The following is a 17304-nucleotide window of genomic DNA, read 5'->3' as shown; positions in this document are numbered from 1 at the left end:
AGATCCCTATCACATACACTCTTCCTCCAACCTTAATCACAACTAAGACGTCAAATATTTTCATATCAAGAAATTGAAAATGGTTTTTGCAAATGTAACCATTAAAACCCTTTTAAAATGAAAACACTTTTCTTATTTGGTTAAGAACTACTAGGAATAGGATGTTATTATCAAAATTCTAGAAAATAGTATGCAAAAAAGTATTGATACTAACACAAATATAATGGCACTTCTAAAAATAAATGGCAAGATGCTTAAAATGAGACAGAAGGTGCATGAGCTGAATCTGACAGCCATAAGAGACAACACAAGGAAACATACATACTTATTAGGAAAAAAACGTGAACAACAAAAGTAACTCTCATTGTTACTTTAAAAAGCTCCATCCGTAAAGGGGTATGGGGGTATGGTAGTTTTGAGTTTCAGAATTAAAAGTTATTGCTCTATAATTTATTTTCAGCATGCATGTAAAGCATGCTTCCCCCAATGGGGGCGGGGGTGTCCTACCAGAATCCAAACGAGTGCTTAGGTCAGGAAAATCAAAACGTAATAAAACATGCTTGGACATGAGTCACCATGTGTTTGGGAGTGACTCCCCGCTGATGTGCAACATTGTGTGTGTCTGACAATCTTTGATACCCAGCATAGCATCCAACAAAGACGTAACACATTGAAATTTAGACAATGCTCCATTCATGAAAAGGATTCATGACTCCAAGGTCAAATAGCAATAAATTTCTGCACACACAATTTATTTTTTCATTTTTTGATGTGTAATCTACACATTGATTAACAAATAAAACCTCAAAGTGACACTACAATGAGAAAATATCCATATGATTGAAAGGATTAACATTGACTGTTGTGCAAAATGCAAGATCACTATTGCAAATGACCATAATAAAACATCAAATAAAAGCTTTTAAAATAAACATGCAAAACAAGAATCGAGGCTGACACATACAACGGAGATAGGGGAAACGCCAAACAATGCTGTCTTCATTCCAATGCTTTGGCAAGAAACGTCTGATTGCAGGTAGCAGTGTTGCCCTGTGGAAAGTGGATTTTTTTTTTTTTTTTTTTTTTTTGGGGGGGGGGGGGGGGGGGGGGATTGAGTTAATGATGAGGACAAATCACACCAAATGAACAGCTTGAGAAATATGTTAAGTGTAGAAGAATGGCAAGAACATACGATAGAGCAACAATGCCGAGTACAAAGAAGTAGCATGTCAAAACGGCATTAACCAAATCCTTGGACAGAAACTTAAACAGTAAGAATAGCGACAGAAGCATCGCACTCCCAACTAAAGGGAAACGCATAGCATGTTCATTAGACATTGTTTCCTGCAGATTACAGAAGTCAATTTTAAGTGAGTTTCATTTAGATTGAAAGAAAGAGAATTGTACAGATGAATCACAACATGGATAGCCAGTTCTACTTACTGAAGGAGGAGTTGGCTTTACTGAGCGGTAGCAACCCACGTAAACCGTTAAGCATGCGGTCAAAATTACATTTAAGTTTGGATCTACCTTTATAACCAGCGGTGCCAAAGTCAAACCTGCAGTGGTTTACAATGCACAGTAAATCGCAGAGCCCATTGCCCCAGAAAAAGTGTGGTCCCATAACAAAATGAGAACCATAGAATTTCAGTTACACCTACTAATTGCACTTGACTTGCATAGACTCCTAAATGTATTTAACCACAAGGTGGCATATCTCCTACAATAGCGCAAGAATGACAACTATTCCACGGATTCAGGGATTAAAAACTATTTAGGATTATTCATGACTGGTTATACCTCAAACTCTTTGTACTTCTCTCATGTCAAGGAGTTACGGCATTACCATAAGAGACTTAAAGCATTCAAGAAGGAAAGGAAGAAAACACACACACGAGAGACACAGAGACAGAGAGAGAGAGGGAAGAAAACACACACGAACGAGAGAGAGAGAGAGAGAGAGAGGGGGGGGGGCTACTGACACACTAACAAAAGAAAAACAGGAACTAAAGGAACAGTACAACACAATAGTTCGCAAACGCACAAGTCCTAAATGAATAAATACCTACTGAAAGGGGTTGCTAATGCAGTCAGATAGATCAAAGTATCTCAAGGAACACCTTTCTTACTACATTCTCGAAATTTCTAAGTGACCCAATGACCAATCATCACTCAAACATGTCTGATATTTTCAGACTCCTTCAATTCAGACCTCGGCAACAAAAGCTCCTGTAGTACTATTTGAGAAACAGCTTATTTGACAACCCACTAGACAAATCATAATCTTCAATCAAGACAGTAATACAGAACCAAAATAAGAGATCCAAATAATCCACCATAAGACATGTCAATTTATTGGAATTCCAAAGTACTATCACAAACAAGATCCATTTTCCTCCAATGGAAAATAAAAATCTTCTAAGGGGGAATCTTAGAAACAATATCTATAAAACAGAAAATGCTTTTAACCATTTAACAACAAAGTTCAAATTGACAACCAGACCTTAACCCTTCATCAGAATCCCAACAGAGCCACGTGACTCTAACATGATTTTCTTCAATAACATGAAAAGAAAACAAAAATAAAGCACAATTTGGAATGGACCACCTTTACAGCACATCATATTTTTTAGTCCAGAATTTATGCCTCCTTTCCTCTCCAGAACAAAAGAAAAAAGTTAAAACATATAATTACCAAAATTAGAAAAAATAAAACAAGACCACATAGAACTACATGAAGACAGCTCCGTAAGAAAAGCATAATATGGCTAAGGGATCACTCAGATGACAGTAAATATGTATTTGTACACATTATTTAAAGGGAACGAATCTCATGAACTCCCAGTTCATGCAGTCATGCAAATGCCTGTCACAGCATTTTTTCAGCTAGAGACCTTTAAACAAGGAGCAGTTATCAAAGAAAACCAAGCATCAGCCTCCAAATTTTTCACAATTATCATCGAAATGCAAAGAAGTAGCATACCTGCTAGGGCAATATTAGCAAAACGCTCGCTATTCCTCATTGCAACAATCCAAGAAACGTTGCTTCTGCTACAGAATCTCAACAAGAACTAAAGTCTGCCAGGCATAAAGAGTCAAGATCAAAATGGGTTCACTGCGAAGATCCAATCTTTACAAGAATTTGATTATCCAATAGCAGTAAATATATGAGAATGTTATTTCCAGCGAAGAAACTGCAATCTTTACACGATTCCGACAATTTGATTAAAGTAAAGATGGAAACGACATATACATACACACTCCAGGAAATATGTTCCAAATCAGAATCAACATCGAATAAGCCCTAACTTCCATCGAATTAAGATTTTCCAATAATTAAAGCCACATAATACGGAGATTCAAGACAACATTGTTCATCTTGAATATACATGGCGAGCACACATATATACAAAGAAAGAGAGAGAAGTATAGAAATGCATGCCTAACGAGAAGAAGGAGCAAAAAGATTCAGTCTTTTTATCTCGCCACTGCGCTGGACATATGGATCGGAGATCGAAGAGAAAGATATTACAGAAAAGGGAGAGCGGAGGGGTAACGCGCCTTAAAGTAGTACGTGAATTGGGTCGAGTGGAGCCACATCTTGGGCGACCTGATGACCAATCAGGAATCGCCACGTCATCGTGGAAAAATATCTTTCGGACCAGCTCATCCGCAATCAATCAAACCGGCGGGTAAAAATATAAATCATAAATCTAAGTTTTAATTTCTGGCCAAACACTCAACTCGCACGCATAAATGTATATATTATGGATTGATGTTGAAAAAATTATCAATTAAACTAAGACTTCCTTATTTTTAGATTTGAGGCTATTTTTACGGTAAAAAAGCAATTGGATTAAAAATGAGACATGTCAACTATCGATTAAACTAAATTATTGATTTTACAAAATCAATAATTTAGGGTGGGTGTATTTGAGAGAAACTTAAAAAAAGAAAATGGAAGAGAGAGATGGAGCATAAGTGGTGCGGGAGCCCTTCCAGCCACGCCCCCCCTCCCCCTCCCCTCCTATTATGGCCAGCCCATTTCCCAACGGGCGGCCCTCCTTTCTTGGTGGCTAGACCCAATTGGATCCATCTGCCTTTTTTTCTCTTTTATTATATATATACATATATATATCATTTTATATATTTCATATTTATTATTATTATTTTATTTTATTTTATTGGGCTCTTACAATATAAGTACATATATACTTATATTTATATATTTGTATTTATGATGCATACTTACATATATGCAAGTATATATATATAGGTATATGCGTGTGTGTACATATATACATGTAAATACATAGATATATAAAAATTTATATATATACATATATAAGTGTATACCTTTATATAAATATTTACTTGCATATGTACCTGCATATTTATATGTATACACATATATGTATATTAGTGTCGACTTAAGACATAGGCCACTAATCTTTATACCTAGGGCCCCCAAAATATAAGGGTCCCAAAATCATTAATTTTGATACTTAATTATTTAAAATTTATTTTTCATTTTTTGAAATAAAAAATCACTGATTTTATTTTATAACATTTTTTGTTTAAATTCATGTTCTATTTATTTTGTTATTCCATTTGAATGAGAAAGCCTCCCAACTCTCTAAATTTATAGATCACTAGTGTTAAACCCGTGTAATTAAAATAGATTTATAAATTTAAAAATAAAAAATTAAACTCGTTATTTTAAATAATCCTAGCAAAATCGATAATTATAGTTTTTTTTTTTTAATACTCAAGTCTTTTATCAAAATTTAAGTTTAATTAATTATCCACTATTCAATGTGCTAATAGAGAACATCCTTAATTTAATGTACCACCATTCAATGTGCTAAAAAATAATTAACACATTAAGTAAGTTATCACATTTTCTCGCTTGTCCTTCCACAAGATTCTTGACACTTAGCATTGTCTTTGCCAATGATCTCTCCAATTAAATCTTTAATAAAATTAAAAAAAAATTGTCAGTTATAAAGGCATAAATAATTGCATAATCAACTTTATACTTACCAAACAGTTCATATTCGTCAAGTTCAACTACACTCAAAATATTAGCAAATGACCTAAAGATAAAATTTTGTATTGGAAAACTTTCATCCATAGCATCTACAACAGTAGTCTTTGACATTAAGTTTAGCTTGTACTTGTGACTTGTAGTCTTGTAATCTTACATCCTAATTAATATTGAAAAACCCATGCATTAGTCTTGAAAATGTGATATCTTAAATCTTAATTAGTATTGAAAAACCCACGCAATAGTATTGCATTAAATTAAAGTGATTAATTAATTATCAAAGTAAAATTATTTATTATATTATATATTTAATTAAAAATCATAATGTGGGGAAGCATGGATTTTCCAATTCTAATTAAAAATTCTCTTTAAATTTCATATTTTTGATATTGAAATTTAATTTCTACAATGGTAACAAAACTTTAAAAATATGAATTTTGACTTATAAATATAAATATAAATTAAAACTCCTAAACGTGAGGAACCATGGGTTTTACAATGCTAACTAAAAATTCTATTGAAATTTTTAATTTATGATCTTGAAATTCAATTTCTGCAATGATAACAAAACTTTGAAAATATGGATTTTGACTTATTTTTCGTTCACTATGTATTAATTTTCTTCTATAGATTTGAAAATAACTCCGCCTGGGGATGTTATCCATTGCCGGTCCCAAGCCCAGATAAAGGAGGAGAGTTGTGTTAGGTAGCCGACAGCCAACGTAAAACTTAGTCGGATCCAAAACATGAACTCTAGACAAATTATAAAAAATCGTTTGGGCGTGGGCGTCCTTCATAGCGACGCGCTACACTGCCCCCGTGTAGTGACAAGTGAGCTAGAGCCGTTGCATCGGCGCCCGGATGTAGTGATAAATGAGCAAGGGTTCCCGCATTCGCTTGGACGGATGTGGGTAAAGAAGCTAGTCCAAAATCAAAATCAAAACCAAAATCAAAATAAAATTCAAAGTCAAGGCCAAAAACAAAATCAAATCTAAAGTCAAGGCCAAAAACAAAATCATAGATTAAGGATTGGATCATGGAACATAAGAACATTAACAGGCAAAGCTATGGAAGTGGTGGATGTGATGATTAGGAGAAAAATTAATATTATGTGCCTTCAAGAGACGAGATGGGTAGGGAAAAAAGCAAAAACTTTATCAGAATCTGGATGTAAAATATGGTACACAGGAACTGATCGAGCAAAAAATGGAGTGGGGATTATTATGGATAAAAGCTTAATAGATGAGGTAGTGGATGTAAAGAGAATGGGAAATAGGATTATTATGGTGAAGATTAGTCTAGGAAGAATGACTATGAATATCTTTAGTACATATGCACCACAAGCGAGGTTAGGTGATGAGATAAAAGCAAAATTCTGGAAGGACCTAGAGAGACTCATACAAATGATACCAAGAGGAGAGAAAGTGATTATAGGAGGTGACTTAAATGGGCACGTGGGTAGAGACAGAAATGGATATAGAGAGGTACACAGAGGATATGGATTCGGGGAAATTAATAATGAGAGTAAATCTATCCTAGATTTTGCTATGGCATATGGGCTCATTATAACCAATACTAGATTCAAAAAACGGGACGAACACTTAATCACATATAAAAATATCACCTCAAGCACCCAAATAGATTACTTCCTCATGAGACAAGAGGATCGGTTATGTTGTAGCAATTGTAAGGTGATACCGGGAGAGTGTTTGACTACTCAACATACACTTCTAGTACTTGACGTCCAAGTAAGAAATTGGAAGAGAAAAAATCACATAAAACAAAATTCAAGAATCAGGTGGTGGAATTTAAAATGGGAGAAACAACTAATCTTCAAAGAAAAATTAAGGGGTAGAAAGGAATGGAATGGAGAAAGACAGACAAACCAAATGTGGAAAGAAATGGCTAATGCTCTGAGAAGCACGGCAAAGGTAGTCCTTGGAGAGACAAATGGTAGAGCCCCTAACCTTAAGGAGTCTTGGTGGTGGAATGAAGAGGTATAATTGAAAATTAAAAATAAGAAAACTTGCTATAAGGCGGTATATCAATGCAACAATGAAGAAAATCAAAAAAATTATAAAGAAGCAAAAAATGCAGCAAAAAGAGCTGTTAGTGAAGTAAGGTCAAAAGCATATGAGAATCTATATAAACGACTTGATACAAAATATGGAGAAAAGAATATATATAAATTAGCTAAAGCAAGAGAAAGAAAAACACGAGATTTAAATCAAGTGAAATGCATAAAAGATGACAATCAAAATGTTTTAGTAAATGAGGGAGCGATTAAAGAGAGATGGAAGGAGTATTTCACAAAATTATTCAATGATAGTGGTGACACAAGAGTTAGGTTGGGACATCTTAGTAACTCCGAAGGGAATGTGAGCTACACATTCTATCAACTCATAAGTCCAAATGAAATAAGGCAAGCTTTAAAAAAGATGAAAAATCATAAGGCAGTGGGACCAGATAATATACCAATAGAAGCATGAAAATGGATGGGAGAAGAGGGCATCTCCTGGCTAACGCAACTATTTAACGCCATCCTTAAATCAAAAAAGATGCCAGATGAGTGGAGGAATAGTACTTTGGTTCCTATATACAAGAACAAAGAAGATGTTCAAAACTGTGAAAATTATAGAGGAATTAAGTTAATGAGTCATACCATGAAACTCTGGGAGAGAGTAATAGAGCAGAGGCTCAGAAAGGAAACAAAGGTGTCAGAAAATCAGTTTGGTTTCATGCCTGGTAGGTCAACAATGGAAGCTATATATTTACTGAGGCGTCTAATGGAAAGGTATCGAGATCATCAGAAGGACCTACATATGGTGTTTATAGATCTAGAAAAGGCCTAAGCTTGAGTTGTGGAGAAACAATTTAGAATCTAAGGGATTTAAATTAAGTAGAAAGAAAACCGAATATATGAAATGCAAATTTAGTAAAAATGCAAGAGTGGATGATGTTATAATAAAATTAGAAGACCAAATCTTACAAAGAAAAGACCATTTTCGATATTTGGGATCAGTGATTCAAAAAGATGATGAAATCCACGAGGATGTCGCACATAGAATTAAGGCAGGTTGGCTAAAATGGAGAAATGCATCGGGGGTGTTATGTGATGGTAAAATCCCATTAAAATTGAAAGGAAAATTTTATAGGACAGCTATAAGACCAGTCTTGCTGTATGGCTCAGAATGTTGGGCAGTCAAATACCAGCATGAGCAAAAGACGAGTGTAGCGGAGATGAGGATGTTAAGATGGATGTGCGGACATACAAGAAAAGATAAAATTAGAAATGAAGTTATTCGTAATAAGGTAGGAGTAGTGCCAATCGAGGAGAAGATGAGAGAGACTAGACTAAGATGGTTTGATCATGTGAGAAGGAGACTAAGAGACGCTCCTGTGAGGAGAGTTGATGAAATGGAACAATTAGTCACAAAAAGAGATAGAGGTAGACCTAAAAAGACTTTGGGAGAGACATTAAAATTTGATATGAAATATATGGATCTAAATGAGGATATGACAAAAGATAGAAATACATGGAAGTCTAGAATTCATGTCGCCGACCCCACATAGTGGGATAAAGGCTAGATATGTTATTGTTGTTGTTTATAGTTTTGAAAATGTGATATTTTAAATCTTAATTAGTATTGAAAAATCCATACATTAGTCTTGAAAATGTGATATTTTAAATCTTAATTAGTATTGAAAAATCCATACATTAGTCTTCAAAATGTGATATTTTAAATCTTAATTAGCATTGGAAAACTCATGCATTAGTCTTAAAAATGAAGGGAAAACAGTTCATATTTTCAGGACTATGAAAGAAAATTAATGCATAGTTACTGATTCATTTAATTATACAAGTTTTCCCACAGATTACTACCATGAAATGCATGGGTTTGTGGTAGGTTCATCAATGTTAATTAAGATATATTACATTTTCAAGACTAATGGAAGTCGTCTGCATATATTTCTATTCTTTACCCTAACTTTAGCCTCTAAGCAGTTCAAATTTACCAACTTGTTTAGCCTGTATCATTTTCTATTAGGTAGTTTATTGAGTGCAAATATGTTGAGGATTTGACCACTACTCTTGTTGGGAGCTGACAGTTGTTGATGCCTGTGGAACAAAGCCAGACTGGAAGCTTGGAGTTGTATATGTTTCTGGAATAAATCCAAAGTTGTTGGAAACCAGTTGATGCAAAGCTTTAGATATTTAATTTTATTTCTTTCACGGGCAAAGATTCGTGTCAGATTTCTTGTGCTCTGCAAGCAGAAGATTCTTTTATATGCTTTTCCTTAGTAGGATGGTTATTGCAGGTTGATGAGAAGCAGAAAACCATTCTACTCACAGAACAGGGTTATGCTGATGCTGAGGACATTCTAGATGTCAAAGATTTGTGTGATCCCCGTGAACAATGGGCCTCCTATGTCCTGAATGCAATAAAAGCAAAATAACTTTTCCTTAGAGACATGAACTATATTATTTGTGGCAAGGAGGTACTCATTGTGGACGAGTTTACAGGTCGAGTAATGCAGGTGATTGTGTTTGCCCTTTCTTTTTCTGTGCTTGAGTGGAAAAGAATATTCTGTATGACCTTGTTGAACGTGATCCATTGACTGTCTATGTTGTAAAACCACTCTCTAGTCTTACATGATGAGTTATTTCAGTACAAGAAGTTGATGACTTATAGAGGACCTACCCTTATCCACTGGAATTTCTTCTCTATTTTCTTCTGGAATTTCTAATGAAGTCCCAACTATTAGGTTGAGAACTAACTATATTACCTACAATCTCACTGCATTTCTAGCACTGCAAATATATGTTCTTGGGCAGCACTAATGATGTGATATGTTGAGAATACATGACTATCAGATGTCTTAACTAATGTCTAGTCTTGCAGATGTTATGGCGATCCTTTGAGCACTTGTCTTATCATAAATGTGAATATTTTGAAGAACAGAGTAAAATGAACTCATTCAGGATTACATTTAATAAACATAAAACTGATTCAAAATACATCTTGTAAGGTGTTCTGAAATTTCAGATTAATTAATTCTTACAAAATTGTGCGGGTAAAAATTTATCTTTTATTTGACTCCAATACTAAACATTCCTTGAACCTTGTATCTAATTACCATATCTGGGCTGATTATCATCTTCCATGGATGTTGGCTGAAGGGAATGCGTTGCTGGGAACCTGCAGTTCCAGATGTCCAGATGTCGATGCATACCCGAGACAAGGATGGACTAATTATTGGTCTTTATTGGGGTATTATGTGATGCTAGGTCTTAGTAGGATACCTCCACTTGTTCTTTGTGTCTTGGTGCATACCCTGGCCTTCGCCCAAATGTAGTCGTTCCCCAATCCTTGTGTGGTTGAAGTTGTTCCTCAACCCAGCGAGGCTGGACACTACCTGGCTTGTGAGAGGTTGGACACTTCTGATTCCTGCAAGGTTGGGTTGTTTATTATCCCTTGAGGGGGAAAGTTCACTTCTTCGTCCCTGGTCCTTGCGCATACCAGATGGTTCCCCCATTAGTCAAGCTTCTCAGCTTTATGGACAAGCCCAGTCAACCCCCAATTGACTTTTCACTTTGGTCGTCCTGTTCTGTTATTCAGTGATTTACTCATCTTTGCCTACTCCTGCCTCTCACGACTTTATTTAGTTTAGTCCATATTATCATTTTAAAATCTATTTATCTCATATTAGGCATGCCTTATTCTCTATTTTAGGGCATCACTTGATTATTCAATATCATGCCTCCCACATTCAATCTCAATCAACCATGCACAAGCAGCATGGCCCTATATCATAGCAACCACAAATCAACAAATGAAGCATATAAATTCCAGGGCGTCAGAATATAATGTACAAGCCTATCTTCCTTTTATCTCCAGCATGTTCATCAATTATACATTAACGTCCATGCTTATAATAAGCACACCAAGGGCCTTCAAAATGACCATGATATCCCCTTGCAAAGAACCTACTAGACCTACTAAGTTTCCTTCAAGCTGTTGCTTTGGCTTGCAATTTAATTGGATCTTTAATCCTCTAAATCAATAATATCACCATTACACGCCTCCATAAGTGACCAGCAATATAGTTTAGCCTCAATTTACTTAATTCCATCCTTCAATGCATGATCATGCCTCACTAATCCAGTTATCCACAAGAATACACGTAAGGATCACTTCAGCACTTCCCTGTGTATTTAAACATGAATTTGATTGGATCTATTTATTAGATTACATTAAATTGGAGTCCTTGTGCCATTAGTTTAAGCTATGTCCTGGTTGTCCAGTTAAAATTCGGGCAGTGTAATTTTTTTGGAAAAATGGTAGAAAGAACATAGGTTTATCCTCTTCTACATTGACATCATTAATTGTCATGACCCAAGAATCCATAGAAGGGCAATATAGTAATAGGTTGATAATAGTTGTTAGAAGATATTTTAGCAATTGGTTAGAAGCACATGGGTGCTGTTATGCAGTTAGTTAGGAGCAAATATGCCTATATAAGGCTATGTAAACGGATGGGATTTTTCATGTTGGAAATTGATATTGAATCTTTGATTTTCCTCTCTACATTTCTCTCCAAATCTCCCTCTCGTTTCTCTCTATTACTCTCTCCCTTTCTACTGATTTCTTCCCCCATTTCCCTCTCCAAACATTCTGTTCTCAGTTCTATTTCAATTCTGATTTCTTTCCCAATTGAATTCCTCCCCAATTACTTCTTAAACATGTTATGAACCCTAGGTTCATGACAAATGGTATCAGAGCAGTCAATCTTTGGCTGTGGATTTGATTCCAGTTGAAAGCGACTATTGTGGTGAGCGATTTCCCTTGGCGATTACGGTAAGGCGGATTTCGGCGGCGAGCGCAAATTCAATCAGTTGTGTTGATGGTGATGCTGCTTTGATTGGTCGGCCATTCCGACCCAGACGGTGAGAAGCAAATCTGGGTGACTTTTGGAACCCATCACAGTTATCAGATTTTCGGATATACCTGGCGAGAGCAAATCCGGGGCCGTCAACTCCTTCTGCTTGATTTAATCAAGCCCAGAATGAGAAGGCTTGAAGGCGATCTAGGTGAGGCGAGCGCGAACTGCGATGGTGATTAAAGCTGGTTTGGCGAAACTTCGTCAATCCTAGTTCGTCACTTGAAGGCGATTCAAGAAGCAACAACTCCCAGTGAAGACACGAAGGAGAAGTAGTAGGATTGGATCGCGGCCAAGACTCCAGTAATCTGGATCAAACTTGAAGACGAGCAACCCATGAGGGTTGCGACTAGAGCAAACAATTGGAGCAGTGAATTCCGCGAGTGGATTTGATCAGCAATTCAGTTGTAGATCAGAGACACTCATGTCTGAATTCTGAAGACGAAGATGGCCATTGAATCTCGAAATTGATTCTGAGGCACGAGGAGGTGAGATACGGCCACGATTCTCGGCAACCCAGGCGAATTCAAGGAGCTACCATCTGCTAGTGGTCCTCAGCCCAGAAGGTCGTGACTGGAGTGGGTGAGCACCTACATACTTGCATTAGTGACACCACACAAGCAGTCAATGAGATCAACTACCCCCTTATGAGCATGCATAGTGTGTACCGATCTTGCCAGTATTAAAAAAAGCCCCACTCTATAGTCCTACAACCATGAGTAGTTTAAGAATGAAGCACAAGTCATTCGGTCTCATTAGTATGATCTCATCATAATCCGATTGACATCACTATACTCTTTAGGCTTCATCTAAATAAGAAAACATAAAGATGAGCGCACTACCAAGTATTAAAAGAAAAATACTGTTAGGGTCTCAATCTTGACAAGGTAATTCTCCTCGAGTGAGGGGAATTAGGGTAGGAATGAAGAGAGAAAAAGAAAGGAAAAAACGGAAGAGAGAAAGCGAGATAGAGGGAAATTGAGAGATAAAGAAGGAATTGAGACCGAAAGATAACTAAGGGTTAGAGAAGGAATTGAGAGTTCTATTATGAATTCATCAATGCCCCTTTTTTTATGAGGATAGCTCTTTTATATAGGCCCATCCTCCTGTCAATTATTGGAAGTTACCCCCAAACAATTGGTGGTTATTTTTCCAACCATATTAACAATATACCCAACCACCTAACTGCCCCCTCAACCGTTTAAACTCCTAGCTAACAACCTATTGTTACTTGTTACATCTGTAGCTAACACCCTATTGTTATAACCCCCCATACAACCCTCTAGCTACCGTAGGGTCCTAATAAGTAATTTGACACTTTGCCCTTGCTTTAAATTTCATCGCGGAATGAGATTGTCTTCGGCGGTGGCAATTCATGGAATTGACGATTTCCCTCCCCCAGGGCAGTTTTGCGGTTCTTTGGTGGTTTCTGGCTAGCTAGTTTCTTTCTTCCATCGAGGCTTCTGATGTAGTACCGTGGAATTTGAAAGTCTGCTCATGTTTCAAATTTCATTGCAGAATGGGGGTTGTTTTGGCAAAGGGTGCTTGCTGGCTTTGCTTGTTCCCCATTGGACTTCTCTACTATTCTCTCTGGCCTTCCCACTATGGGTCAATTGTTACTATTTTCTATTGTACATTATTTTCAAGCTTATGTATGTTTACAGCCTCGTCTATTTGAGGCTTACTTAAATGTAGTTTGTCGCTCCTTGTTCTTAGGTAGCTTGTAGTTGTTTGCTATTTTATTCTGAGCGAGGTATGCCCCAGCTTTTGTTGTTAACGCTTTGGCGCTTATTCTTTATTCAATGGATTTCTTAATTACTAAAAAAAACCCTAAACCCTACACTCGAAGCCAAAAGCCCTAAAAAATCCCCAAACCCTTAAACTACCTTAACCCAAATCCCCTAAAAACTCCAAAACCCTCAACCCCCAAAACCCTTAACCCCCAAACCCTACAACCCTCAAACCTTCAACCCTAAACCCTATACACACATATATATACACACAATGCATAATATAATACTCGTGCGACATCGTAATGCCTCACCCGATAGCAAAGCTGAAACTTACTATCGATGCTCCATGGCCAAGACACGTCAAGGTTCATAGTACCATGATCTTCTTCTGCTGTGAACACCAGTGTTATTAAAGACGCGCCTGGCAATTTTTAATATACTTTTGATGGGTTTTTATCTTTTAAATGTTTATTATTATAATTTTTAATAGAATCATAAGAAAAGTGAAATTTGTTATTATAATTTTTAATAGAATCCTAAGTAAACAGTGAAAGTTATTATTATAACTTTTAATAGAATCCTAAGTAAATAGTAAAATCAAAGAGACTTAAGAGTTAAGAGACTCGAATACTCTCAAAGTCTCAAACAGTTAAACCAAAAGAGACTTAAGAAGAAACTGCAAACAGCAAACAGTGAAACCAAAAGAGACTCATCCTTACTGCATCATCTCCCTGCTCGGCTCTCCTCTCCCTTCTTCAAACAGACAACACATCTTCTCCTTACTACATCATCTCCCTTCTCATCTTCTCCAACCGGCACTCTTTTGAGGCAAACCGCAAACAGAAAACAAACAGGAAACAGCAAACAGCACAAAGGGCAGCAACGATGTCCAGGTATGTTTGTTGTCTCCTCTTTCTATTTATTTTCTGGCTTCAAGTTACAACATAAAGGGCAGTAAAAGTTCTTGGAGTTGTTATTTTATTCCTTTAGCAAGATTCTCCCTTCTTCACTTGACCACCATTTCCAACCCAATGACATTGGATGTCTACTCTAGGCTGTCAGCTGTCTAGACTCTGGTCAATACTTTTCTTCTATAAATAGCAGCATGAGAATTTTTATGTTTGTTCTATAAATAAAACAGTATTGACTATAAAGCAACATGAGCTGCAATGACCCTTAGCAGGAATTAAAAAAATTTCTTTTAAGGTCTTTAGTGGTATTGTTGTTGTGAATCTTGCAGGAATTAAAAATTTAAAATGTCATCCAACACTCCTGTTTCTGATAATTGCTCCTCGTCGAAGAAAAGATCCAGCATAGAAATATCACAGTTTGGCAAACCGAAAGATCTCAACACTTTCAAATCTAAAAAGAGCTACTACTTCAAATGCTCCAATTGATCCTAATGAAGATGAAGAGGAAGAGGGATATGATGTGGAAGACGAGGATATTGGGGATGATGCTTTGATGATGAGGATGATTTTTAGATTATTTTAAAATTCATAAATAGTTAATATTAATTAAGATTTAAGATCTACAAATTATTTAAGATTTTAGCTAAATACAGTTAAAAACTTTTTTTGCAATTTTTTTTAACTTCTATGATGCTTATAAGTCGATTGCTAAAATATGATTGGATGTGCTTTGTTGGAATTTACAGATATGTAACTTGTTTTAATATTTTTCTTAGTTAGTACTTAGTATATGTTGAATTTTTAATTTTTTTGTTACATACTTGCAAATATATTATTAGGAGTTATAACTTATTTTATGCATATTATTCTTCAACTAGGACATATATTTTTCTTTTTCTTTTTTTTCTGGTTAGCATGCACCTAGTTCCATCAGGCGCGCGCCTCGCCTTACACCCCAAGCTCCAAGACCCTTGTGCGCCTTAGGACTTTAATAAGGCTGGTGAACACCATAAAATCTACTAGTATGTCCCTCTAAGATGTAAGTGATACCCTACTTATGCATATCCCAAAATCCATCTATCATCATACCCGGTGCCTAAAATGCACCATTTTCCAACAATTTGTATAATCCGAGAATAAGAAACATTAAGGATGAAAATGTTTTATGCACCATGCGTATGTCTCTCCCAGTAGGATGAAAATGTTTTATGCATTTAGAACAATTTCCATATTATTCAAGAAATCACATGTAAAGATCATGTATAAGTTATGCATGAAGCAGTATATACGTGAAAGAACACAAGTTAAGCAGAACACAGTCTTTCTACTCGCCTGGAAAGGAGTAACTCAAGCCTGAGCCTGGAAAAAGGTTGAGTAAAATCCTGGAAATCTGGCCCTACAACAGACAGAATAAGGGGTCAAAATCAACGGTCAAGATTAAACAGGTTAAAAAACTTGGATTCTTAGCCCACCCAATGGCTACCACAACTGGGCCAGACCCAGCCCAACACGTTAGGCTAGCCCATAAACAAGCTGGGCCCCACCAACTTGGGCCAACCCCCAAAACAATAGCCTAAACCAGCCATAACGCCGCCACCAGCGGCCGCCCGCGACGACCATCGCCGCCTGGCGATTTCCATGATCTAGGCCTACCGTTTGAAACACCAAGGCAGGGGGGTTAATATATCCAAAAATGGGGCAGATTTAACGGCTTCGAAGATCTAACATTTAATTTTCGGCCACAATTGAAAATGTTAAAGAATGATATTTCAGAGAAACGAAACCAGAGAGGAATAGAGAGAGAACTGAATCTGGAATTAACTCAAAACTCAAGTTACAGAAAATGAGGACTTCGCTGATATATATATAATCAGCCAGCCTCTAATCTAAAACCAACCGCATAAAGCAATCACTTAATATAAACAGCAAGCTTAACAGAAAGCTAACAGAAACACTAAACACATAGAAAAGACTAACTAAAACCAGTTAGTCATGTCACGTGATCTCCAACAGAAAACGCACTGCCAGTCGCCGCTGGCCACCGCGGCCGGCGTTTTTCCGGCGATCCGAGGCAACCACTCGACACCCTTACCCCCATCGACCAACATACCCAAAAATCGCCAAGATCCGACGGCCAGAACTTTGTAGATCTAAGTTTTAATTGCTGGCCAAACACCCAAATCGCGAGCACAAATGTATATATCATGGATCTATACTGAAAATAATTGCCGATGAAACTAAAAGACTTACCTACTTCTATCTCAGGGCCACTTTCACGGTGAAAATGCGGTCGGATCGAAGATCGGACGGTTGGATTTTGCAAAATCGGTGATTTACAGTGAACGTATTTGAGAGAAACTTGAAGAGAATGGAAGAGACGGACAAAGAGAGCAGAAGTGGAGGGGGAGCCCTTCTGTTCGCTCCTCCCATAATCATATTTATATCCGACCCGTTTCCAAACGGGTCAGCCCTCATTTCTTAGTGGGCGGATCCGGATCCACCTGCCTTTTTTTCTCTTTTATTATATATATATCATTTTATATATTTCATATTTGGAATATTTACTATTCATTATTCATTATTATTACTTATTTTATTTTTTCCGGGTTTTACAATATAAGTACATTTATACTTGTATATTTGTATTTATGATTATGATGCATAGGGCAGG

General features: G+C 36.5%; 2 protein-coding genes across 6 annotated transcripts in view; one reads left to right on the top strand and one right to left on the bottom strand.

Moving 5' to 3' along the window:
• Positions 1 to 9505, top strand: part of LOC127794853 (protein translocase subunit SECA1, chloroplastic-like) — a 59875-nt gene extending 50370 nt beyond the window's left edge. Inside the window, exon 4 of the mRNA XM_052326110.1 lies at positions 9368 to 9505. Coding sequence (XP_052182070.1) covers positions 9368 to 9505 — 138 coding nt within the window. The remainder of the gene's footprint in view (positions 1 to 9367) is intronic.
• Positions 1 to 17046, bottom strand: part of LOC127794575 (signal peptide peptidase-like) — a 62989-nt gene extending 45943 nt beyond the window's left edge. For 3 of the 5 annotated variants that reach the window (XM_052325786.1, XM_052325791.1, XM_052325792.1), the window contains exons 1-6: positions 16884 to 17046; positions 15966 to 16029; positions 2984 to 3078; positions 1444 to 1559; positions 1193 to 1344; positions 965 to 1050 (exon numbers count right to left, since the gene is read on the bottom strand). In XM_052325786.1, coding sequence (XP_052181746.1) covers positions 965 to 1050; positions 1193 to 1344; positions 1444 to 1559; positions 2984 to 3023 — 394 coding nt within the window. In that variant the 5' untranslated portion in view covers positions 3024 to 3078; positions 15966 to 16029; positions 16884 to 17046. The remainder of the gene's footprint in view (positions 1 to 964; positions 1051 to 1192; positions 1345 to 1443; positions 1560 to 2983; positions 3079 to 15965; positions 16030 to 16883) is intronic. The other 2 variants (XM_052325787.1, XM_052325790.1) reach the window with 2 other exon arrangements.
• Between the last annotated feature and the right edge of the window lie 258 nt (positions 17047 to 17304).

Source organism: Diospyros lotus, chromosome 2 (genome assembly GCF_014633365.1).
Source record: "Diospyros lotus cultivar Yz01 chromosome 2, ASM1463336v1, whole genome shotgun sequence".
Lineage (NCBI taxonomy): Eukaryota > Viridiplantae > Streptophyta > Magnoliopsida > Ericales > Ebenaceae > Diospyros > Diospyros lotus.
The sequence above is the reverse complement of the archived record's forward strand: the minus strand, read 5'-3'. Positions and strand labels throughout refer to the sequence as shown.